The following is a 26,532-nucleotide window of genomic DNA, read 5'->3' as shown; positions in this document are numbered from 1 at the left end:
AAGGTTGAATTTATGAAACATTCCTCAACCTCCTGCCTCCTGGATCAGGAGCGAGTAAAATCCTAACTAGCAAGCTTCCTCCCATTCTCAGATTGCCAACTGAAACAAACCTTTGTGGAACCCCTGCTGTGCAACACCTGTAGCTGGAGAGCCGCGTCCTTCAGCTCAGCGTGGCAAATACAAACATGTTAACTGAGCACTTTATATGTATCAGGATGGTATTAGGTTCTTGAGATATAAAAAAAGAATACACCCTGGCTCAGGAGCTTGCAGTCTAGTGGAAATTTAAAGATGAAATCTGAGAGCAGGATCTGTGAGTACACAGATTCACAGAGCAGAGAAAGGGTCCTCCATCAGCTGGGGGCTTGCAGAGGGCTCTGTGATATTAAGGATCAGCGAGCATTGACAGATTTCAACAGGGTGACAGAAACACACATAGATTAAGAAAATGCAGTTAGAAAAGTTGAATGTTCAATCACTAAACTCATCCCAATCTTGGACCTGCCAACATCACAAACCAAGAGCCCAAGGTGAAATGTTTCTTTAGAATCTCGTCTTAAGAAAAACTCCTGGAGATGAGAACCAAGATGGCGGCATGGGTAAACACCTATACTTGCTGCCCCTTACAACTACATCAAAATTACAAGTAAAAGGCAGAACAACTATTATCCACAACTGCAGGAAAGCTGGCTGAGTGGAAGTTCCACAGCTAGAGAGGTGAAGAAGTGCATTGAAACTGATAGGAGGTGCAGAGCCGTGGAACGGGCTGGCACTGGGTGTGCTGCTCTTTTAATTGGGAGGGAGATACAAGCTCCTGCTTGCTCTGAACTCCAGTTCCGGGTGAGACTCAGGGAGACCCAGACACATACAAGGAGAAACTGGACTGTCTGGCATCGGGGCAGGAATGCAAGGGTGGCTTTCTTTCAGAGGTACGTGCAGTGATCATTGTTCCTGTGCGGGGATGCACGGACCTCTTCAGTACAGAGCTGACTGGAAGCCATTGCTGTTTGCTCTGCCCTGGTAATTCCCTGAGACCCCGTCCCACCCAATTTAAAACCTCATCCAATCTGTGTGCAGTGGCTTTTGTATATGAATGGCCTGTCCTTTCTCAGCCTAAAACCTGTCAGGCAACAGCAGCAGCAGCAGCAGCCTCCTTTGCTACACAGCTGGGCCTCAGTCTGGGCACTTCCAAACCCAATACAAAGAGGAGGAATCTGCAGATCTCTCTGTAGCTCCTGCTGGGTGGCCCCAGGCAGTGGATGACTTTGCACCTCCTTGGAGATCCAAGAGCCAGTGTACCCAGTGGTCAGTGTGAGGCCATACTGGATTACAACTCTTCACATCCATAAGAGACACACTCAAGGGGCAGACTCAGTGAGCACCAAAACCCCACTGAAGCAAGTCCTGCCCCATAAGGGTGTCTCCTGCACAACAGCTCTTCCATTGTAGAAATAGTTGGTCCTCACAGCCAATTAGCCTGGAGGTCAATTCCTCCCAGTGATACCAACAGCAATCAAGGCTTAACTACAACAAGACTCTGCACACAGTACACCAAGGGGTGCACCAAGAGTGTCCACCTCAGGTGACTGGGGAGGCTGAGCCACTGGGCCCTATAGGACACCTACCACACAAGGTCACTATATCAACTCAATGAGACTTAAAACTACCCAATACATAGAAACAAACACAGGGAAGCAGCCAAAATGCAGAGACAAAGAAACATGTCACAAATAAAAGAAATGGATGAAAGCAAAATACTAGATACAGAGTGCAAAACCACGGTTATAAGGTTACTCAAGAATCTTCTAGAAACCTCCGAGGAACTTAGTGAGACCTTCAAGGATCTTAGTGAGAATGCCAAAAAAATGGAAAAGGACCAGTCAGAAATTAAGCATACATTGACTGAAATAAAGAATAAGATACAGAAGTTCAACAGCAGACTAGAGGATCCCAAGAATCAAGTCAAAGATTTGAAATATGAGGAAGCAAAAAACACCCAACTGGAAAAGCAAAACGAAAAAAGAATCCAAAAATATTAAGATAGTGTAAGGAGCCTCTGGGACAGCTTCAAGCGTACCAACATCCGAATTATGGGGGTGCCAGAAGAAGAGAGAGAGCAAGATATTGAAAACCAATTTGAAGAAATATTGATAGAAAACTTCCCCTACCTGGTGAAAGAAATAGGCTTACAAGTCCAGGAAGCACAGAGGACCCCAAACAAGAGGAATCTAAAGAGGACCACATCAAGACACATCATAATTAAAATGCCAAGGGCAAAAGACAAAGAGAGAATCTTAAAAGCAGCAAGAGAAAAACAGTTAGTTACCTACAGGGGAGTACCCATACGACTGTCAGCTGATTTCTCAACAGACACTATGCAGGCCAGAAGGGAGTGGCAAGAAGTATTCAAAGTGATGAATAGCAAGAACCTACAACCAAGATTACTCTACCCAGCAAAGCTATCATTTAGAATTGAAGGTCAGATAAAGAGCTTCACAGACAAGAAAAAGCTAAAGGAGTTCATCACCACCAAACCAGTATTATATGAAATGCTGAAGGGTATTCTTTAAGAAGAGGAGGAAGAAGAAAAAGGTAAAGATAAAAAATACAACAAATACATATCTATCAACAAGTGAATCTAAAAATCAAATGAATAAAAAATCTGATAACAGAACAAACTGGTGAATGTAATAGAATCAGGGGCATGGAAAGGGAGTGGACTGACAATTCTTGGGAGGAAGGGGATCCAGGGGTGGGGGGATGCGGGGAGAGATTGGACAAAGAGCTTACGCCTATGGATGAGGACAGTGGGGGAGGGGGGGCGCGAAGGCCTGGGCAGGGGTGGGAACCGGGTGGAGGGGAGCTATGGGGGGAAAAAAGAGGAACATCTGTAATAATCTGAACAATAAAGATTAAAAAAAGAAGAAGAAGAAGAAAAACTCCCAATTCTTATGAAGGTGTACTTGTACTTGTACTTGGATAAAGAATTAGCCTTCCCAATGCCAAGAACAACAAATTTTAATGCTCTCCTCTCAAAGACACATTGAGAGTGGATAAATGAACATGGAGGGACTGGGGATGAGGTCACCTGTGCTTACTGTCAGGATGTATCTGTGACTGATCTCAGGCAGGACTGACTGAAGTTACAGGAAGTGTCCATGCCCTGGGCACACACCAACTGAAAGTGATCAGGAAAGTGGGAGAGCACATTCCATGGAAGGAAGAGCACCGTGAGTGCTAAACTATCCTGTGCAGAGGCCACGAGTGATTCATCTAAAGGAAACTGTAGGTGCTCTATGGGAGTTCTCCATCTGACTGCCTTGATGACACTGAGCAAGTGTGTACCTAGGATCTAGAGGACCCTTCAGAGTTTAAAGTACACTTTTAAGCAGGCAGTATTAAAAACTTAAGTTGAACATATAAACAAATACTCATGGGTGTTATACTAAGTCAGGCATTCCATAGTGCCATTATGGGGAAAACAGTTTACTGGATAAGCTTGCCTCTCTTAACTTTTGGTATCTAATTGAATACTCAAAGACATTCTTGTACAAAACCTGAAACTGAGTCAAAATTTCTTCCTGAAAAAAAATGGTGACCTGTGCAATCAGAGGTAGAAGGGCTTTCTCTCTGGAGGAGATAATAAGCCAGATAATTTCAACTCTCTTTAAGCCCGTCAGTATTTAAAGCATATGGGTTTTTCATTGAATGATATCACAAATATATTTCAGTTCAAGTACTCATCTAACACATTTAGTAGTCCAAAGTTAAAAAAATCTTCTATAAATTTAAGAAAAAGTTTAGTTATTCATCTCTCTCTGAGATTTCTAGGATCTATACTTATATGAAGTGGAATCACCATGAAGTAATAATGTAGATTCTTTTATCTGTTTCAAGCAGAAACGGCTTCATTGAACAAAGATTTAATATTATAGCTTCCATTTCTGTAGATCATGAAAATGTATGATCAAAAGTGTGTTTTTCTTTTGGCTATGACAGTAGAAGGCTAATTTCAGTACTACCATAACTACTTTAAATGGTCTGAAAACTAATCTTTACTTTTAAAAGTTTCTGAGTAATTGTTTCATTTTATATTGCAAATCACCTCAAATTCTACTGAAAAAGCAGAGGAAAGGATTCTGGGAAGATGAAGCATGAAGCAGCAGGAACTTATATTCCCACCTGGATAACAACTGCAGAGAAGAATATCATATAACTACTTTGGAATTCTGGGATTTATTAAAGGCTTACAACTTCTAGGGGAGTCTTGGATGGTAACTGCAATTAATTTTGGAGAATTAAGATACTCCTAGGTTCATGAATGTGAGTGGGGTGGGGGGGGAGCATGAGGGGATAAAGACACATATGTAATACCTTAATAAAGAAAGAAAAAAAGAGATACTCCTAGGTTAAAAAAAATTGAAGGAGTGTATTACACTTAGATCTGGGTAATCTGAGTAAAGGAAATTCTCAATAGATCGCTACAGGTTGAAATAGGACACTAGACATAACTCGAAATCATTTGAACAAGTTAAATAAGATCTTAGTAAATGTATCTAAAGGGCAATTATAAAAGCTAGTATAATTTCAACAAGTTTTTTAACTTCAGGTTTAAGTTCCACATTTTTTTTCCTACATAATTTAAGAGACCAATGCATTTAAAATATTATAACCATATGTTTGGGGCCACACGATGTATAAAGATATAAGTTTGTGACACTGACAACTGAAGAAGGTGGGGGTAAAGCTGTACAGGAACAGTTTTGTATGTTACTGAAGTTAAGCTGCTATAAACTCAAAATGGGATGTTATAACTTTACGATGTTAAATGGAAGTCCCATGGTAACCTCAAAAAAATAGCTATAGAATATACACAAAAGGAAATGAGAAAGGAACTCATATGTTTCACTAGAAAAAATCAACTAAGCACAAAACAAGGAAGTAATATGGGGAATGAGGAACAGAAAAGCTATTAAGACATATGGAACATTGCAAGATGAAAGAAGTCTCTTCTTATCAGTAATTACTTTAAATATAAGTGGATTAACTCTCTATCTAGATAGAAATTGGCAGAATGGATAAAAACTATGATCCAACCATATGCTGCCTACAAGAGATTCATTTTAGAGTAAAAGACACAAATAGTTAGAAAGTAAAAGGATGATAAAGATATTTCATGCAAATAGTAACCAGAGGTAGCGATATCAGAAAAATAGGCTTTAAATAAAAAAAGGTTTCAAGAGATAAAAAAGGGCAAAAGGGCATTATATATTAATAAGAGATTTAATACAGCAAGAATATATAACAATTATAAACATCTATATACCTGGTAAGAAACCATCAAAGTATATAAAACAAAAATGGACAGAACTGAAGGGAGAAATAGGTAACTTTACAATGATAAGAGACTTCAATACACCACTATCAATAATGGACAGACCAACTAGACATAAGGTAAGTAAAGAAATAGAGGACTTAACACAGTACCACAGTACAACACCAAAACATAAAGACATGGAGGGTAAATAAGATGTTACTAAACAATAAATGGGTCAATAATGAGATCAAGGAAGAAATCAAAAGATACCTTAAAACTAATGAAAATGAGAACACAACAACTCAAAATCTATGGGTCACAGCAAAAGCAATGTTGAGAGGGAAATTCATAAACAAATTCGACAACCTGGGCAAAATGAACAAATTCCTAGAAACTTACAATCTTCCAAAACTGAATCAGGAAGAATCAGAGATTCTGAATAAACTAATTACAGCTAGTGAAATTTAAGCAGTAATTCAAAAACCTTACAACAAACAAAAGTTATGAACTGGATGGCTTCACAGGTGAATTTTACCAAACATTCAAAGAAGAACTAACACCTATCCTTCTCAAACAATTCCAAAAAAAAATCAAGAGGCCAGCATTATCTCAATTCCATGTTCAGGTTGCAGGCTCGACCCCCAATAGGGGACGTGCAGGAGGCAGCCAATCAATGTTTCTATCTCTCTCTCTCCTTACCTCTCTCTGAAACAACAACAAAAATTTTTTAAAAGAAGGAACACAAAACTTACCAAGACTAAAACACAAGTAATGTGAAATCTGAATGAACCTCTAACTTGTAAAAAGATCAAATCAGAAGAAAAAAAAAATTCCAACAAAGAAAAGCCCTGTACCTGATGGCTTCACTGGTGATCCTACCAAACATTAAAGAAAAACTAATACAAATCCTTTCCAAACTTTTCCAAAAACACTGAAGAGAAGGGAACATTTCCTAACTCATTCTATGAGGTTAGCATTACTCTGGTACCAAAACCAGACAAAGAGACTAAAAGAAAACTATAGATCAATATGCCTTATGAACACTGGAATATAAACCTCAACATATAATTGAGCATAGTAGAACATGGAATTCAGCAGCACAATAAAATGCTTATACATTATAACCAGGTGGGCTTATTCCTAGAATGCAAGGATGGCTCAACATATGACAGTCAATGAATGTAATACTTCATATTAAGAGTATGAAGGGAAAAAAATACATGATCATCTCATTTGATGCAGGAAAGTATCTGAAAAAATTTAACATCCTTTCATGATAAAAACACTCAATAGACTAGGAATAAAAGGAAAGTACCTCACTACAATAAACACAATATATGAAAACCCACAGCAAATATCATACTCAACTGTGAAAGACTGAACTTTTCCTCTAAGATGAGAAACAAGACAAGGATGCCTGCCTTTACCCTTTCCATTTAACATAGTACTGGAAATTTCAGCCAGAGCAATTAGGTAAGAAAAAATAAATAAAAGGCATCCAAATTGGAAAGGAAGAAATAAAAATATCTCTGTCCACAGATGATATGATCTTATATGTAAAAAGTCCTAAAGGTGTCACAAAATAATTGCTACAAATAATAAATGAATTCAGCAAATTACCAGGAAAAAAGTCAACATGCAAAAGTCAGTTGCATTTCTATACACTAAATGAAAAATCTGAAAAGTTAATTAAAACAGTTCTCATTACAATAGCATAAAGAATAAAATACTTAGGAATTAGCTTAATCAATGAGGTGAAAGACTTATACAATGCACACTATAGACCACTCCTGAAATAAATTAAAGAAGACATAAATAAATGGAAACATGTCCTATAGTCACAGATACTACCCAGTAGTTCCTCAAAACAATACCGATTCAGTGCAATTTCTATAAAAAATTTCAATGATTTTTTTTTGCAGAAATAAAAAAAAAGCTCATTGTAAAATTCATATAGACTCTCAGTAAAACCTGAATAGCCAAAACATTCTGGAAAAACAACAAAGCTGGAGGTGCCATACTTCCTGATTTCAAAACTTACTACAAAGCTACAATAACCAAAACACTGCGGTACTGGCATAAAGACAGACACTTAAATCAGTGGAATAAAACAGCCCCCAAACAGACACTTTTATATATGGTCAAACAATTTCCACAAGTGTGCCAAGACCACACTCCTTGGGTAAAGGACAGTTTCTTTAACAAATGGTTCTGGGACAACTGGATATCCACATGTAAAAGAATAAAGCTGGATTCTTACCTATCACTGGATACAAAATTAACACAAAATGGATCAAAGACATAAATGTAAAACAATAAAATTCCTAGACAAAAGAATGGGACAAAATCTTTCTGACATTGGATTTGGCAATGTTTTCTTTGATATGACACGAAAGACACAAACACCACCAACAACAAAAAAATAGACAACGTTGAACTCAACAAAAATTTAAAATTTTGTGCATCAAAAGACACTGTCTGTCTACAGAGTAAAAAAAAAAGTCAACCCAAAGAACAGGAGAAAAAATTTTTAAATCTCATATAGGATTAATATCCAAAACATATAGAGAAAATAAAACTCAACAAAAAAAACTTTTTTAAATGGGCAAAGGACTTGAATAGACATCTCTGCAAAGAAGATACACAAATGGCCAATAATTGCATGAAAAGATGCTCACTGTCACTAATCATTAGGAAAATACAAATCAAAAATATAATGAGATATAACCTCACCTATTAAGATGCCCACTTTTAAATTATGCAAACTCAGCAGTCAGACCCCAGAGGGAGATTAGAGGGGAAGGGCCTCCTGAGGCTACAGGGAAGTTAACAGCTCCTCGCTAAGGGCGTTCCTGAGCCTGGAGGGCCCTACATCAGAGGGCACGACATAGGCAAAGGGGTCCCTGCAGCTGCACGGAGCAGTCCTCTAGCGAGTGATAAGGGATCCCTTAAAGAGCAAGAAGCTCTCATGCAGTGTTACAACAGAAAGAATGTTTGGATTTGAGAAGCAGGAGGAAAGAAAAACCTATACAGTTTTTCAGTAGGGATGAGTCAGGCTGTGTTTACATTTTTTTAAAAAGTTGGAACATTTGGAAAGAAGCAGTCAGCTTAGGTTACTACTGAAGTGTCCACACATTTTATAGCTTGAATGAAACACATAACTACACCTCATTCCACGTTTCACGCAGAACACAAATGGCCATCACTGCGGGGGCTCACTGCACACTGGCAGACCAACCCTCACCTTCACTCCAGCTAGCATTCCAGTCGTGGACACACTGAAATCCAGGTAAGCCAGCGTGTCCGGGTTGGAGGGTTTGTAGATCTGGGCCGGCCGCTTCTTTGGCAAGTCATCTGGAGAGCAAAGCGAAGCTATTAGCACAGGTGACCTAATGGGAGGGCAGAGAAGGAACTGTGCTAGCGCGCTCGAGGACTGACCTGTGTCCAGTATGGGGGGCCACGCCCTGACATCCACGGCCGCAGCTGCCTCCCTGGACCGTAACAATTTACAGATCAGTTGTGTTGTCATTAAACAGGCCGAGCGACTCACCTGAGAGTCAGAGAACAGAATGGATGAAGGAAGGTCAACCGTAGGGGAACCCTCACTGCACACGTGTGTGCGCTGTGTGTGGAGGCTGTGTGGCTTTCAGAGCAGGCTGCACTACCAGGGACACGGCTTCTTGTGAGGAGCTAGCGTTGGCCAGCAGAGGTACAAGGGAGCCAGGAGTCGGACCACAAAGCGCCACGCAGAGCGCGCGGGCACTGAGGTCCCTGAAAATGTCCATAGCTGAGTGGGATCCAGTGTTAAGATTGGACTCAGAAAGGAGCTTCTAACCTCACTATTGACACCATTAGCCCTTCTACTGGAAATGCCACATATGTCCACAAAAACCCCGTATTTTCTAACAGGAATAATGACCATGAAAATACTCCAACATGATGACAAAAAAAGTATTTGTGGGGCCCCCAAACTAACGTCCCCTGTGTGGTTCCTCCTCCAAAGGGAAAAAGCTTTCCTGGTCCTCTTAAACTCCCCCCGACACAAAAAAATTAAAATAAATCTATGCTTTCAAATAGGACATTTATAAACTACGACAAAAGAACTATAAAAAATGGGTGAGTTTTTCACTGGATCTGGTTTGCTGTGGCAGTGCCTGTAGGGACGCCCTCTCTGGGGGGCTGCTTTCTCTAGGAATTGAGGCAGGGCCGTCCTCTAGCCCCTAATTCCGTGCAAAGTTGGGCTCTTGCTTCCAGCACTCGATGGTAGCTCCCTGAGGGCAGAAGCCCCATGCTGCCCCAGCACTTGGGTTGAAGACTCCCACGTAATCCCACAGCCAGCCCCTCCCCCCGAAGGCCCAGCTCTGGTGTAGAGCCCGACACTCAGGGCCAGGGCAGGAGGAAGCACCCAGACACGCCAGGCGGTGTTACCTCCACAATCATCTTCACGGTAGGCAGCGTCGTTGCTATGTTCTGTGGGTGTGGGGGGCGGACGGTAATTGGCACACAGCCTGCGTACAGGCAACCGTAAAAAGCTGCGATAAGGTCTATTCCTACACAAGAAGAAAATGAGAAGTTTTTGCTTGAAACAAATCAGACCATTTAATGGCTGTCATCCCTATCAGCAGAAATACTAGCCTGGAAAAGTCGGAAGGTTAAGTGGACAACGAACACCTTAAACACATTCTTTCCTCTTCCCGGCGGTTATGTTACGTGTCAGCACTAACTTCCACTTGGCCTGCTCCTTTAGGCACGGGATGCTAAGGCAGCCCATAAATTTAATTCCTGTAATTTCTGTCTAAGGAATTTCTCAACTTAACTACTAGTGATTAAATAAATGCCTCAGAACTCTAATAAAGAAGTTTAAATATGAGAGTCTTTGTGAAATACCGCTTCATTCATGCCCCTAAAAGGCCTACAGCAGGCAGCGTAGCCCCCAGCCAGTGGCAGGGACCAGGCGAGTAAGCAATTCTCGGTGACAATACAGCAACTCCAGCCATCAGGTGCCACAAGCTGTCTCCTGCAGCTGCTGGTCCTGCCTTTTTACCTGGTGGGTAGACGAGAGCCACGTGGTCCCCATCTTGCAGGCGCCCTCTCTCCATCAGCATCACCGCTATCTTCTCCGCTCGCTTGTGCAGCTGGACACACGTCAGCGAGTTTGCTATCGTACCCTGCGTGCGGAAGCTTCAGTGAGATACAGCGTATATACCGTACAATGCACTTATTTAAATTGGACAATTAGGTATCTGTTAGCACATTCACCGTTGTGCCACCACCACAGTCAGTTTTAGAATGTGTACATTACCCCCTCCAGTCCCGGAACCAGCAGCACTCACTCTCCTCCCGTCCTGCTAGCCAGGAAGGGCAGCCCCCAAGCAGCATCTGGATATACTTGTGCTCACAAGAAATATTTTAAAAAATAATTACTTGACCTGACATAGGTAAATCTTTAAAAAAAAAAATCAATCTAGTGGTTCTGGGTCTTATATGTAACTGCCATGGGCAGTAAGATTAGTATCAAACCTGCAGGACTTGTGCTATGGAAAATAAGACTAATTGAAAATGTTTATTAAGAAAAACCACATCAAGCCCTGGCCAGTGTGGCTCAGTTGGTTGGAGTGCTGTCCATGCTCTGAAAGGTCATTCAGTTCCCAGTCAGGGCACATACCCTGGGTTTGGGTTTGGACCCATTTGAGGCAACCTACTGATGTTTCTCTCTCACACTGATGTTTCTCTGTCTCTCACCCTTTCCCTACCTCTTGCTCTAAAAAAAAAAAAAAAAAAAAATCAATAAAAATATTTTTTTTTAAAAGGAAAGAAAAACCATATCAAAGTCAAGGAGGTCAGCCCTAGCTGGCTGCTCAGTGGTTACAGCGTCAGACCACAGACAGAAGGGTTGAGGGTTTGATTCCAGTTAAGGGCATGTGCCTCAGTTGCAGGCTCAATTCTCAGCCTCAGTAGGGGTGCATGCAGGAAGCAGCCAGTTGATGTGTGTCTCTCACATCCATGTTTCTGTCTCTTTCCCAAACTGGAGGCAAAGGACCATCCCTGCCCCTGGGTGCTCCCACGTCTGCTGTCCTGGAAAAAAGCTGGCCCTGCACTCCAGACCTGAACGGGGACCAGCGGTGCCGCTGGTGGGGGGCAGGCAGGCTCATCGCTCTGTGCCTGCCTCGCTAGACCTTCCTGGTACTGGGACCCCAGTGCTACAGCTTCTGATCTCTAGCAGCAGGTGATCTTAGTCTGTGCCGTTCGACTTCTGGAGCTGATCTGCTCCCCACTTTTCTGAGGGCAATGCTCACCCCTGTGAATAACCCCCTTTGTTGTCACGGCGGAAGCATAAAGATTTGAGGGGCACAGGTGACTCCAACCAGCAGTCAAGAGTTTCTGAAATGCATTTGACTCTGGTTCATGAAAACTCCCATGATCGGTACATACAAAAGGTTAACTTAATTGGCATTCAGTCCCTCATCTTGAGGAACCTCAGTTTTCACACATGGCCTGCCATGTCACAGGGTTTATAAGGATGGACAGGTGAGCCTGGTCACATGTGGAGTCAGCACATGGGGTGACTGGGGACCAATCAAAATTATTCTCAAAAATCCCCCTAGGAGGTGCCCCGTTGGAAAGGGGCTACTTCACGGTAAGTCCAACATGGTGTCCTCTCCTTGCTTCCCCAGTTTGCAAGGTTGGACATGGTGTGACTCCACCACCCATGAGCCCACCTGGGACACAGGTCACATCTGGTCCCAGAATGTCCATCACCACTTGTTCCGTGGGGTCTCAACCTAACTTTTTACCCCTGGAGAAACAGCACTGGCTCGCAGTTACACATTTCATTCCCCAAAGTGTCCATCGTGAAGGAAAACATGACATGTCATGGGTGAGAGGTCCATGAAGTAGTAGCTGTTTACCCTCAGGTCAGTGGTCATCTCCATCGAAGGGAAAAGCCAGGGCTTCCACACGGAAACCTACTTCTAAAGAAGACGGTTCTAGTACAAGTTCTTCCCAGAGAACGCAGGCTGACTTCCCTAAAAGTGGTCTTGGGTACTGTCCTGACAGAATGGGAACGCAGAACCACCCACTGCCTGGTCCCTGACCTGCAGACCACACATCTCAGTGTCAATGTCTGCATATCTGCCACTATTTTAACGTTTTACATTAAATTAAATAACACCTAAAAAATTGAAGAAAAAAGAAAAAGCCAAATAGGAATTAGAGTTTAAAATTTTAAAGAAGCTGCTACAAGTAAAAAGAAAAGCTGAAAGTTGGTTTATGTTTCCATTAAAAAAATAAAATAACAGCATCGGCCTGCAGACCAAGGGGTTGTGGGTTAGATTTTGGTGAAGGCACATGCCTTGGTTGGCAGCAGGTTCAATCCCCGGTCCTGGTTGGGGCAGTGTGGGAGGCAACCAATCAATGTCTCTCTTTCACATGGATGTTTCTCTCTCTCCCCACTCCCTTCCACTCTCTTTGAAGATCAATGGAAAAAATCTCCTCCTCCTCCAGTGAAGATTTTAAAAAAAAGGAATAAATTAAAAAAAATAACAGGTGGTCTTTTGCATGTAAACAAGGTCCAAGAATGTGAATGTAAGTTTTCTGTGATTTGCAATGAACTGCGTCCTCACTTCCTATAAATCTTGTAAACAACTCTTATCCTGTCCAGGGCACTGCCGTGTAGGACAGAGATGCAGCTGGCAGGAAGCCTCATTCAGGCAGGAGCCAATGGTTCCCCATCTTAAATGAGCCGTGATCCAGGAGCAGAGTTCTCAGTTAACAAACTACAACGCCATGGGGGGTGTGGGGGACGGGGTGGGGTGGGGGAGGCAAGCGCTGGTGATATGGTGGCCAAGTGTTGGAATGACAATGTTTTGGATATATTAAGCAAAATTCTTAAATTTCATCAGTTTCTTTTATCCTTTTTAAGTATTACCTTTAGAAAATATAAAATTACGTGCGAGGCTTGCGTTATATTTCTATTGGACAGTGTTGAACTGGCAGCTTGATGTAAGTGGAAATTACACTGGTAACAACGACAGCAATGATGCCCCTGACCTTTGGGCAGGCTGAGTGACATGGTAAGGGTGCCTACGTGCTGGGAGGGTGGGATGGACGCAGATGCTTGGGCCGATGCCACCCTGTGAATGGTCAGGATGTAGCTGCGTCCCCATCAGAGGCCCAGGAAACAGGGGGCTGCGTCTCAAGGTGCTCTGCCCGGGGCCCACCCCTTCTCCACGCTCATGGCTTTGACCTCCAGCTCGCCCCACCCGACTTTCTGTCATTTCTAATAAAGCTCCTTTCAGGGTCCGAGGCATTCCCAGGAAACACGTTTTCCCAAAAGACCCAGTGTCTAGCTTCAGCAAGTGATTAAACATGGGGTCAGGGGACGGGAACACATGTCGCAAAATAAAGGTAAACTTTAATTTTACTTTAAAAGTTAAAGTAAAATTAAAACTTTAATTAAAGTATTTTCATTATAAAATAGAAATGGTTTTCATTCCTAAGAATGAAAGTCTATAATTAAAAAATAACTTCTTACTTACAAAAAAGTAGTTCAGTAATAAAATAAGGATGTAAATATCCCATAGATGATATGTAATTGTTCTTGGTTGCAGAAATTATTCATTACTCATTTTGGGGAGAAATATTGCAAAAAATTGCTATTATATATATATATATATATATATATAGAGAGAGAGAGAGAGAGAGAGAGAGAGAGAGATATGCATAAACCTTTATATTTAAAAGCAATCCTTCCCCCCCAAAAAAATAAATAAAAATAAATCAGAAAAACAAAGAAACAAAAAAAGAAAAAAGAAATCCGTCTTAATTGAAAAAGTCTCAGTAAAAATTGCAACAAATAACTAAAAGGAATTCACATAAGCCTGAAGGGACAGGATGGGTCAGCAAGATGAGGAAGAGCAGAGGGCGCGGCCCCGGGAGCAGCTCACCCTGCAGTTGAGCAGTGTGTACAGGACGTGGTCGGGCGTGGTCTGGGCCCTCCACTGCAGGACCTCTGACAGGAACAGGAACTGGAACAAAGCACAGACGTTAGGGCCGGCCCCTGGACTGGGGGTTCATCTCAACATTTCAATGGGTCTAGTCCACTGATGGCAAACCCTTTGAGCTTGGCGTGTCAGCATTTTGAAAAACCCTAACTTAACTCTGGTGCCGTGTCACATACAGAATTGTTTTGATATTTGCAACCATAGTAAAACAAAGACTTATATTTTTGATATTTATTTTATATATTTAAATGCCATTTTAACAAAGAAAAATCAACCAAAAAATGAGTTCGCGTGTCACCTCTGACACGCATGCCATAGGTTTGCCATCACTGCTCTAGTCTGTCTGAGTGCTTTTGGGGTGTGTCTCCACAGAGGAATGCGGACGCCCTGACAGGTATGGTCTACAGAACTCGCAGGTGCTCAGTGCTCTGCCGTGACTGGGTTCAGACGTGGAGAAGTTCTCTGACACCTGCCCAAGGTGGGAGCACTGCACCCTCGTCCCCACAGATGGAGCAGCTGACACAGACACCTCCCCGGGCCGTCCTGAAGATGCCATCTGACTTCTGGGTGGCAGGGCGGTCAGCTCTGTCCTGATGTAACAGGGGCTCTCTCAGGTACTTGTTTAGAATGGCCACGCCTATGTCATCCAAGAGCACCACAAATCCTAGAGGCCACGTGCATCGTGCTGACTCAGCCCTCCCGTCAGGATCCAGGAAGCACCAGTCCTCGTTACTAACAGAGGTGCCGGGAGGAGAAACATCACGGCCACTGCTTTCAACCTCACTACGTACGTTGCCAAATCCCCAGTATTTCAAATGGTTGACTTTGTCAGATTTCCTGGTAGCCATACAAGCGGGACCACCGTTTGGTGGCGCTTAAGAGTTAGTTAGCAAGGCTGCCCCGGCCAGGTGGCTCGGTTGGCTGGAGTGTCGTCCTGTACACCAAAAAGGTTGCTGTTGCACACGGGAAGGCAACCAATGGCTGTGCCTCTCTCTCTCTCTCATCAATTAACACATTCTTGGGTGAGGATTAAAAAAGCAAGCTCTCTGCCGAGACCGGTTTGGCTCAGTGGATAGAGCGTCGGCCTGCGGACTGGAGGGTCCCGGGTTCGATTCCGGTCAAGGGCATGTGCCTGGGTTGCGGGCACATCCCCAGTAGGAGATGTGCAGGAGGCAGCTGATCGATGTTTCTCTCTCATCGATGTTTCTGACTCTCTGTCTCTCTCCCTTCCTCTCTGTAAAAAATCAATAAAATATATAAAAAAAAAAAAAAAAAAAAAAGCAAGCTCTCCAGGCTGAACAGTCATAAAGGGACTTGATGCCACATCGGAAGGTGTCTGTGGCGGAGTGGACCGAAGGCGCCTGCTCCGTTCCTAAGGCTGCTCTAAGGAGGTCTGGCTCCCAAATCCGGGTTTGAACGAATGTTTTCTTGCATTTGTACAATCAAAGGACTAAAGCAGTGGTTCTCAACCAGAGGGTCGCGACCCCTTTGGGGGTCGAATGACCCTTTCACAGGGGTCGCCTAAGACCATCGGAAAACACACATATAATTACATATTGTTTTGTGATTAATCGCTATGCTTTAATTATGTTCAATTTGTAACAATGAAATTGGGGGTCACCACAACATGAGGAACTGTATTAAAGGGTCGCGGCATCAGGAAGGTTGAGAACCACTGGACTAAAGCTTTGCTATAAGGACACTGTGAGGCAGTTTAGTGCCCAATCAGGGCTGGTGGGAAACTAGGAACAAGTGCTCAGGGCTCTAGGACCAAACAGGGCTACCCAGACCCTGGCCCCGGGGCTGCCAGTTCTGGGACTGTCTCCCACCCTTCTGGGCCACTGGGACACGTTCTACAGCACTGCACCCCCTCAGAAACACATTTCCTTATTCTTTTGTTGTTGTTGTTAATCCTACCTGAGGATATTTTTCTCACTGGTTTTTTTAGAGAAAGTGGATGGGAGGGGTGGAGGGGGAAGAGGGAGAGGAACATTGATATGAGAGACACATCAATTGGTTGCTTCCCGCATGGGTCCAGATCAGGGTGAGGGATCGAACCTGCAACCCTGGTATGTGCCCTTAATGGGGAATGGAACCTGTAACCTTTTGGTACTTGGACCTACGCTCTAACTACTGAGTCATACCGGCCAGGGCATAAGCACATTTTCTTATAAAATTTTATGGGTGTTTCTTGCAGAATCGAGGCGGGTAGGAAGCGGAGCCAGTGCTGCTGTAATTCAGCATCAGGGTGACGGGCGGGGACCCAGCGAAGGCAGCCCCTCTGCTCTCACCTTCCGGGCCTGGTCATTGTCCTCTATCTGACCCAGGTCTCTGCCGCTGGCCTGCGCAATCCTCTTCCCAGAGACCAGGTTCCCCACCATCACGGAGGCAGGGCCGATTTCTGGAAAGGAACAGTGGCACATGCGTGAGGGAAACACATGTGAAATTCCCCAAAATGTGACTGCCCACCTTGGTAAAGAGCTCACTCTGGGGAAATCCTCTCAGAGATGTGGCTTTGACAAACAATTTTACTACAGTCGGGCCTCAGAGAGTCATGACGATGATGATGACGGCAAGTCTAACCTCGATGAAGGGTAGAGAGAAATACCGTGATCACAAATCCCCCAGTGCCACGAAGCCCACTGCCTTTACTTTCCAGTTAGGGGGAAGCTTCTGTGTGAAGTGTCCTCCCATTAGTGATTATAAAAAAACAGTGCACAAGACAAATATGGAATCTGAAGCATGCATATTCTACTGCTGAACAGTGAGACTCCTGGCTTGTGGGTCTGGCCCCAGGTGCGATTACACACCCCTGAGAGCTGACTCAACAAACCTCGTTTTTAATAAATGCCTCTTGGGACAGACTTAGGGAGTAACACTGTTGAAGGATGTGACACAGTCACTTGTCCACGCATGTCTTCAACAGAACGGGTTAAGTTCTGTCAGGCCCGCAGACGCGTAGAATAAACCAAAAGGCTGCCGTACAGTCCAAGTTCCCTTCACGCCCCTGTTACAAACTCCATCACCAGGCTCTTTTCATGGTTTATGACACACTTCAGAAGAGAAATGCAGAAACAATCTATTCTGACAGCTTTCCTTTTATTTTCTAATGAAAAAAAAAAAAAAGGTTTCCTAAAGAGCTGGAGTACCGCTTTCAAATTTTCTGACTTCAAGAAACCCTCGATTACCGCCGTTTTCTGAAAATACTACTGTTCACGGTTTCTTTTCATTAAACACACGCATATAAATCAAGACACACACGCTTACTAGGAAAAGGTTAGGAGTTCCAGGAGAACGTGCCAGTGTGAGTGAGAGTGCATGTGTGTGTGCGTGAGCACGTGTGACAGAGCATGAGTGTGAGCATGCAGGTGTGTGAGAGAGCGCGAGGAAGGAGCAAGAAGGAGAGGGAAGTGAGAAAGAAAAGGGAGGAGATATATGCCAAAAGGAGTTTGGTAAAGGAGTTTAAAGTAACAAAGATGGCATCAGCGTTTAATCCTCCGTTTAATAAAATTCAGGTTGAAGGCCACTCTGAGTCCTAATCTTGTTAAACTTTTGCTGAAGGCCAAGCTACAGGCTTAGAAATCTGGGTATATGTTGCATCATTTATTGCGCATGAACGGCTGTTAGTCTGAAGCTAAGACACAAGTTTTAAGACTTAGGCTGAGGGGTGTGAGATACTGCACATGGTCTAGAAAACGCACTGTTTCCATGGCAACCACCCCAGCAGTCATCCTGGCGTTCAGTGGAGTGATGAGGAATGCAGGGGGTGAGTACCTACTATCCTTTAGATCAACGGTCGCCAACCGGTGGTCCGTGAGGTCCGAAAGGTTGGCGACCGCTGCTTTAGATAACTGTCCAAGTAGGAACACTCTAACCACTGAACAACACTCTGCAGATGCATGGCTGTCCAGAATTTGGTTTGTCATGAAACAGTCACCTTTCCACAGCTGTGGGGGAGAAGGCAGGATGCTACAGGCAGGACTGAACTGTGGAGAACACCATGACACAGATTTCTGCAATTTCTAAGAGCCTTGGTGCTGGTTCCCATGTAATCATAGAGCATGACTTACATACTCAAGCTAAATCATGTTTGAATTTTTATGTGTGGTAGTTTAGGACCGACTAAATTTCTTTTCTTAGCTCTTAATGAAATACTTCTTGGCTGTAAAAAAAAGGAAAGAAATCTTACCCTTTGTGACAGCATGGATGGACCTGGAGAGTATTTTGCTAAGTGAAATAAGCCAGTCAGAGAAAGACAAGTACCAGTGATTTTACTTATAGGTGGAATCTAACAAACAAAATAAACTAACAAACGAAATAGGAAGAGATGCACAGATACAGAGAACAGACAGCTGTCAGAAGGGGAGGGGGTTGGGAGCCTAGGTGAAGGGATTAAGCAAAACAAAACACACACAAAACACAAACACCTATAGACACAGACAACAGTATGACGATTCCAGAGGGAAAGGAGGGAGGGGGGTGGTGGCAGCAAAGGGGGGATACATGGTGATGGGAGGAGACCTGACGCTGGGTGCTGAACACACAATACTGCACACGGACGATGCAATATAGAACTGTACCCCAATAAGTTCAATTAAAAAAACCACTGAAGAAGAAAGCCAGGCAGTGTGGTGCGTGTTGAAAGGAAGGGCACTGCTGTGCGGCTGGAGTGAGGCAGCTGCTGCCCAGAGACAGTGCCCTGGTCTGCAGCCTCGCTGAGCGTGCTTCACTGGTGTCCCAGCTTCAGGGCCTGCGGCAAAGCACCCAGCGTTCTTCCTGGCTGTGGAGACTGGGCAGCACAGTTCTCCGAAGAAGCCAACTTGGAAACAGGCCTAACCAAAGGCTTCGCCATAATTTTTAAAGGATTCAAACTATGGTCGGAAAAGCACTGTTCTGAGGGGATAGCACGATTCCAAGGTGCCTATTTAGGGCTTCTCTGTCCCTGAGTCTAGTCTCGCCTTGCTGAGAATTTATTTCTCTGGCTGCAAAGCTTGGACCTTACGTGAAGTCTGTGCTTGGACCACACAGACTTTGAGTTGATATGTTCCTAATGTTGCTGGGAGACAGGTGCTGCTGCTTTTATTTACAAAATTCATCCTTTGCGGAGAACGGAGGCTCTCTCCCTTGTTGACTGAAGGGGGCGTGTGCAAAACACTCCTACATCCTTACCTCACCCCTCAGAATGCAAAAATATAAGATTGAGATGAACCCAAACGTGCTCTTCCCACGCTCCCACTTACAGATTTACAAATCCACAAGCCAGCAACTCCTTCTCTGTGCTGTTGAATGCCTGCCCTCCAATACCTGACCGACTGGTTTGTAGGTTTGTGCGGGGGGACAGGGCAAGGGGGACAGGGCAAGTGTATGTGAGGGCAGCGTTTCTCCCTCTGGCCATTCCTCAGGCCTCCTCCAGCCGTTCTGATAAAATACATCCAGGGGACGTTAGAACTGGAAGCTGCTTTTATCATTTTGTTGCTTGCCTAACTCATGGGTTCAAGGTCTTCTAACAGTTTTGTTCTCAAGGTACTGGTGCAGCAATAGTGTCGTTAGCTAAGTACAAATTCATCCAGTTAAAAGGCAATTACGTTGTCTACAAAGATCTACATCTTAAGGCTCTGTTTCAAGCACCCAGCAAAACCCTCACCCATAAAGGGCCTCACCAAATGTGCACTCTGGCAGCTGAGTACTCATTTGGAGTCATAAATGTTTATTCCAAGGGCGCCATGGAAATCATCTAGTCCTTTTCCCTCCCTGAATTCATGGAAAGGGAGGCCTCAGGGAAACGTCACCTGTCAAAGGGACATCACAGATCACCAACTGAGCTGGGAATGGCGATGGGCCCCTCACAGCTGCCTTTAGTGTTTGCTAAAAAACTGCTTTTTTTTGAAGAGACAGACTTACCTAACCTCTCAATATTTAACAAGAAAGATGGAACACCAAATATCAATACAAAATTCTTTCCCTACATTTATCAGTGCCCATAAGCTCTATTTACCATGCTGTAGTGTTAGGGCGCACCCAGATCTCCCCGGTCACCTTTACTGCGCCCCTCTCCCCTCCCTCCCTCCCCCAAGGAAAGAAGGCCTTCCCCATAGCGCTCAGCACAGAACACCCTAGCCTTTCCCCTTGGTCACGGTTCTCATTTCGGGATTCTTGGCATCTGGCAGGTGAGCTGCACCCTGTATTTCCAGAATCACGTGCCCTTGCAAGTGACCCCCGTCCACAGACATCTGTCCTGAACTCTCCCGTCACACGGCTGACCTGGGGGCTCCACCACCTCCTCCACTCCTGAGTGCCTGGGGACACTAGGTCGAGGTGTCTGATGATGAGAACAGGTGAGCAGGACAGAGACGTGCCCGTCACCTTGGAGTGCGCAAGGACCCTGGAGAGCCCAACACCCTCAACACCAGAACCACTGCTCCCAGACAGAGTGTCTCCAGTGCAGGCCATGCCTGAGACAACAGGAGACAAAGAGGAGCTGTGCTCACCCCACGTGAAGCCAGAGCACCCACAGAATTTAAAGCACAAAGACCTCAGTCAGTGCCACTCTATGCTTGGTTGCAGCAATCACACACACCAGGGATTGAGAGGAGAAATGAGGTGAGGGGGGAAATGGGGAGGAGTATCAGTTAAGGAAATCCAGAATATGAGAAAATAATTAACAGGACAGAAGTGGGACAAAAACAAAGGAGCAGTGATGCCTGCAAACTGACTTTCTAGGCTGTGAAGGGAATCCCTTCCCTTACCCTAGGAGAGAGCTGAATCCCGCGGGGGGAGCTGCACTCTGACCGCTTCACAGACGTCTGCTGGAGGGACCCCGGGGCAGTCACAGACCAGGACTCAAGTCCTGACCCCGCTCCTCGTGGGAAGACCCCTCTCCTCACATTAACCAAGGGACCACCTGCCCCACCAAACTCATCCAATCTCACTCTTGGGGTGTGAGCCTTGAGTCCAGATGGGCCCTGCGGCTAACATGGGCGTGCGCCCTGTGATGATCCAACGGGCCTGTAGCTGCCTCGCCATAGAGTCGCCCCGATGGCCACTCTATAATTGGGCAAACGGCCATCCGGTGGAGGTCTGTCTCCACCGCACTGCGGTCCCAGGGCTGTGGGGGAGGAGATGAGATCTCATTTGAGAAAGGAGATGAGAGCGCCCCCTCTAGGGCTCTCTGAGATGAAGAAGTTAGTATGTGAAACAGGCTACATGCTCCATCACCCAACATCCTCTGACATCTGTCTGCACGTCCCAGCCCGGAGGCCAGGACCTTCTGACTACACTGGTGGATTTGCTTCCTCATGATGCACCATCCTGAGATAAATTCCCCTTCCCTGGTAACTGTGCAACCCTGAAGAGCATGATCAACTCCACTGCCAGGAGGAGCAAGTCAGGTAACAAATAATTATGTGTCCCCTACACCGCGAAGCACTAGGCAAATGCTCACTCTCATGACGTCAGTTTGCAGAGTTCTTCATGGAATTCAAAATGCTCTCCCACGTGTTAGCAGCTCTGACCCCTAAATGAACCCATGAAACACGCAAGGAAGCGCTATTCTCATTTGTGTGCGACGAAACCGTGACTAGAAATTCTGTGCGTCCCCGAGGTCACAGCAGATGGAGGTCTGATGCCCCAGAAAGGAGGCCCAGGACACGGGCACCCCCTTCACTCCAGCTGTCCTGCACCCCTGCCCCGCCCTGAGTGGATCTGCAGCCCAGCAGAGCCCTGCACTCCACCACCCGCCTGCAGAAAACACTGCTGGTGGAGAACAAGCCCACTCCTCCAGGGGTTGTGACCAGGAGGGGAGGACGGCTGAGAATCGCCTCCGTTCACGAGGCCCAGTGGGCGTGGCACCCCCACCACGGGCTGCAGAGGCCCCCCTGAGACTCCACACGAGCCCTCCCAGCCCCTGGGCATACCTGGCTGCTTCTGTCGAGGTTTAGGCAGGTTTGTGACACAAGTGTGGGGGCACATCAGGACATTGCAGGGGTGAAGCGAGCCCTCCAGGAAAAGCTGCTTTGTTTCTGACAAGTGGATCCCCCCGAGCGGGGTTTTGGGGAGGGTGTTTGCAGGAACCAAGGCCAAGCAATAAACCCCGACTTGATGGATGCTGTCGATCGCCTGGAAGTCACAAGAGGAGACCATGTTCGAACAGGTACTGTGCAGAGACATCAGACTGTGCAAAACACTGTCCACAGCCCAGGAAGCGCGTGCAGCGCCGTGGTGCAGCCCATGGGAGGCGCCGCGGTCAGAGAGGGGCTGCCCAGCCGACCCTCACCGAGCTGGATCATTGCGGAGGGATGGTGGAATACCACGCACACTGAGAAAGGAATTCTGGAGAAAAAATAATATACTCCCAAGATATACACTCTCGACCTCCCCACATGAATAGCAGGAGCCAGTTTTGCAAACCCCGATGACTGATCTTGGCCTAACAGCCACTCTCCCACAAACGTAAGTGCCAGGGTTGATGCAGTTTCTGATCAAATGGAGTGACCGTCAGGGGCAGAAGCACAGTCGATGAGGGTTGGCCACATCCTAACCAACGCTCCAAAGCTGCCCTGAGCCTGGGAGAGGGCGGGAGGGGCTACCTGGAGCACGCGGCTCATCCACTGGAAGCTGTCCTCCTCCGTGGAGTCGGGCCGCTGTTCGGCCACGATCACTATCCTCTCGTCATGCAGCACGGTCACTGAGAACACAGCTATTCTGCAGGGACAGAGGGAGGCACAGTGAGCACAGGCCGGCGATGCTTGCAGGAGGACCAGTCTGCAGTCAGGAGCTTGGTAGCCACTGACTATAGGCTGAGGGGGTTCTAGCACCGAGGGGCTGCTTCGGAAAAGACATCGCAACAGCGGAACCCCGGGCACTTATTACCCACAGTGCAGCTCTGGGAGGAGGAGCCTGACCAAGCTCGGATAGCAGTGCCTGCATTCCCCAAGGCCATGCCTCAGGTTTGGCGACAAACCTCTCAGCCCGGGCAGAGGGAGTTCCGTGCATTTATCAGAACTGCTGAAGTTGAGAAACCCATTCAATTTGCAGCTTGCGTTTGCACCTGTGAAGCAAGTGTCTCCAAATGAGTAGAAATTTTGCGTTTGTGAAGTTTTCTACTAGGTATGCAGTCTCCCACATAAGCATGGGATAGTGGCAACTCGAACACCGGCGCCACTTTTCACAGAGGTTTAAGAATAATCCAAGCCCTAACCGGTTTGGCTCAATGGATAGAGTGTTGGCCTGCGGACTCAAGGGTCCCAGGTTCAATTCCGGTCAAGGGCATGTATGTACCTTGGTTGCGGGCACATACCCAGTTGGGAGTGTGCAGGAGGCGACTGATCGATGTTTCTCTCCCATCGATGTTTTTAACTCTCTATCCCTCTCCCTTCCTCTCTGTAAAAAATCAATAAAATATATATTTTTTAAAAAGAATGATCCAAAAGTGGTGATGCCTCACCCAGTATCTATTTCTCCTATTCCCTTAGCTTGCTGCACTAAAAGTTCTAACGCAGTTTATGACCTTCTTCAAATTAGCAAAAACACACAGGGCTGGAATCGCCAATACTGACCCTGTGCCCAGCAAGGCAGGGGCACAGTCAGTGGGAGGGGAGTCACGGGAGCCAGTGTTCCGTGTAAAATGGTCACTCACCTAACATCACTGGGTCTTTTGGAAGGACCTGCACCAAGATGAATTTTGACTCTCTGAATTATTTTTTTACTAAAAATAACATTTCTCAAATGAATATTTTTATTTAACGTAGAGGTGAAGTTAATGAAAATATATTTATGGGGCTCAGAAAATTCCTATAAAACTGGACATTTCAGAACTCGATGGCATCTCAAAGGTCACTGAGTCCAGTTGCTTCATTTCACATAAGAGTGAACGGAGTCCCATCAGTTGAAGGAATTTGTGCGATTTTACATAAAAAGTGTAGCCTACAGCAAACTGTGCCCACTGCACAGAAGGTGACTCACCTTCCCCTGTAGACAAACTTCATGGGCTCGACGGCCAACGCTGTGGCCACGATGTCATCGGCGTTGTGTCTGCGCCCACTGACCACCATGAGCCCATCCATCTTGCCCACCACAAAGACGAGTCCCCCGGGACCGACGAATCCCAGCAGGCCTGTCCGCACGAAGGGATACTCGCTGACCGGGGCCCCCGAGCTCGTCACGGGGAATACCTGGGGAAGCATGCGCTGTGAGTGCCCAGCCAGGTCTGCTTCCCTCCTCCTCCTCGGAGCCCATGGGTCTGCTTCTCTTCAGCCGTGTCTCCTACCCTGAGCCCTGGCCGGGAAAGCCAGGCCTGGCAGCTGCTGCCAGCAGACACCACAAACCTGGAAGGCACCTCCCCTGCCCACCCAGCACCCTACAATTTGGTCCAGCTGGCCCACCTGCAGGGCCCTTGGCACGTTTCTTATCATGGCTCGGAGCCTCTTAAGAGGTGATATGCAGAGGTCAGGACAATAGTCTAATAAACACTAATTCTGCTTATAAAGTCACAGCATAAAAGTGATAAATGGAGCCCGCTGGTGTGGCTCAGTGGTTGACTGTAGACCCATGAACCAGGAGGTCACGGTTTGATTTCCAGTCAGGGCACATACCCGGCTGTGGGCTCAATCCCCCGTGTGGGGCGTGCAGGAGGCAGCCTATCAATGAGTCTCTCTCATCATTGATGTTTCTATCTCTCTCTCTCTCTTCTTTCCTCTCTGAAATCAATAAAAACATATATTTTTAAAAAGTGATACATGAAGAATCAAGGGGCATTTTAAATAACATCTTTTAGTTGTGAAACGTGCTCTATTCATTAAAACAGTTTTCCTTATTGGGACTACACTAAAAAATATAAAGGAAGTAAATCGCATGTTCAGATTCTGTACCTGTCTACAAACCTGGCAGGTGAATTGCACAGAAAAGAAGATGGGGACTTTATTTAGATGTGTCTTGAAAATGTGACTCTGCATTCATTCGACAACCACGGTTCTAAACATTAAGAAACGTATCCCCAAACAACTCAGGCTTTCCTCTGCACAACGTCATCAGAAGGGGGCTCCTCCTGGGTCGGCATCACTGGGCGCTGGTAGAAACTCTGAGGATGTGGAGGTGCAGCTGAGCTCCCGGACTGCTGAGTGCACCCACCCTCTCACTCACAGGGCCAACGTGTGTGTGTGCCTGTGCTAACGCTACACATGTGTGTGCATACAACACACACGTCACCTGTGTGCACACACCACCCATGCATACACTGCACACCCCACATACACATGCACACACAGCATAATACACTCGCCACACACACACACCCCCATGTGCCTGCCTGCTCATGCTGCGGAGATAGTTATTTAGCGTGCACATCTGTTCACGCCTGGACAAGTGCGTCCTGGGCTGACAGGCCATGAAGGGGGGACCTAGGCTCCCCCGCCAGCGAGGCTGTGCCCGTATGCTCTTGTCCCTTCACCCACCCACTGTCCCTGGTGCTCTTACTAAACAGGCAAAGGTGAGAACAGTAATAGATTAAAAAGGCCCATTTTTAAGAAACTGTATTTGCCCTTTTTTGACACTGGCAGGAGAAAGTGCAACCATTTTAATGACTATAAAACTGTTTGTTTGTTTTTAAATTACCATCTTATCTTTCACATCTGTGCACCTGGCAATGACCTACCTCGAAGGTGTTCTTGGTCATGCCCGAGAGGCCATAGTAGGATGTGCCCGTAGCAATTGCGCACACACAGAGCTCCCCGATCTCGTCTGTCCTGCACAGCTGCGGGATCCCGTCTGGCTTCACGGAGCACATGATGGCTAAACGTGGGAGGGAGGGGCAGTGAGAGAGTTACAGAGAGAGAAACATGGAGACAGAGAGATGAATACGCATGGGAACACAAATAAATAGGAATAAAACTGCAAGTTTGACATGACAGGGAGGTGATGAGCCAGCTGGTCATTTTCCCTAAAGTGAATCATGACTTTTCATGTTGCAGCAAAACGTAAAGTTTCACAATTGTGGCGTCAGTAGATCATTCCAGTTGCTTTAATTTTAATGTGTAAATTGTATGAAAGGGGAGTAGCCCTTTCTGCATAGACATGAGGATGACACTCAGACAAGCCACAGCCACACCAGCAGCAGAACGCACGCAGCCTCCAGGACGCAACCTCGACTGCACCAACTGAGGAGCACACAACACTTGCCCCAGAGTCCTTCGAGCTCTTCTGGGTGGAGGCTGCGTGCTT

The 26,532-nt window shown here is 45.8% G+C and overlaps 1 protein-coding gene across 2 annotated transcripts in view; it reads right to left on the bottom strand.

Annotated features, from left to right (window-relative positions):
• The window catches only part of DIP2C (disco interacting protein 2 homolog C), a 384,021-nt gene that overhangs the window by 52,203 nt on the left and 305,286 nt on the right, over positions 1 to 26,532 (bottom strand). For both annotated transcript variants that reach the window (XM_036342747.1, XM_036342757.1), the window contains 10 exons: positions 25,967 to 26,103; positions 24,280 to 24,488; positions 22,905 to 23,019; positions 22,233 to 22,434; positions 16,611 to 16,720; positions 14,263 to 14,343; positions 10,362 to 10,485; positions 9,746 to 9,867; positions 8,756 to 8,867; positions 8,562 to 8,671 (listed from right to left, as the gene is read on the bottom strand). In XM_036342747.1, coding sequence (XP_036198640.1) covers positions 8,562 to 8,671; positions 8,756 to 8,867; positions 9,746 to 9,867; positions 10,362 to 10,485; positions 14,263 to 14,343; positions 16,611 to 16,720; positions 22,233 to 22,434; positions 22,905 to 23,019; positions 24,280 to 24,488; positions 25,967 to 26,103 — 1,322 coding nt within the window. The remainder of the gene's footprint in view (positions 1 to 8,561; positions 8,672 to 8,755; positions 8,868 to 9,745; positions 9,868 to 10,361; positions 10,486 to 14,262; positions 14,344 to 16,610; positions 16,721 to 22,232; positions 22,435 to 22,904; positions 23,020 to 24,279; positions 24,489 to 25,966; positions 26,104 to 26,532) is intronic.

The sequence above is a fragment of the Myotis myotis genome, unplaced genomic scaffold (genome assembly GCF_014108235.1).
Source record: "Myotis myotis isolate mMyoMyo1 unplaced genomic scaffold, mMyoMyo1.p scaffold_m19_p_1, whole genome shotgun sequence".
Taxonomy (NCBI): domain Eukaryota; kingdom Metazoa; phylum Chordata; class Mammalia; order Chiroptera; family Vespertilionidae; genus Myotis; species Myotis myotis.
Note: the sequence above shows the minus strand (reverse complement) of the source record. Positions and strands in the feature narration are given on the sequence as shown.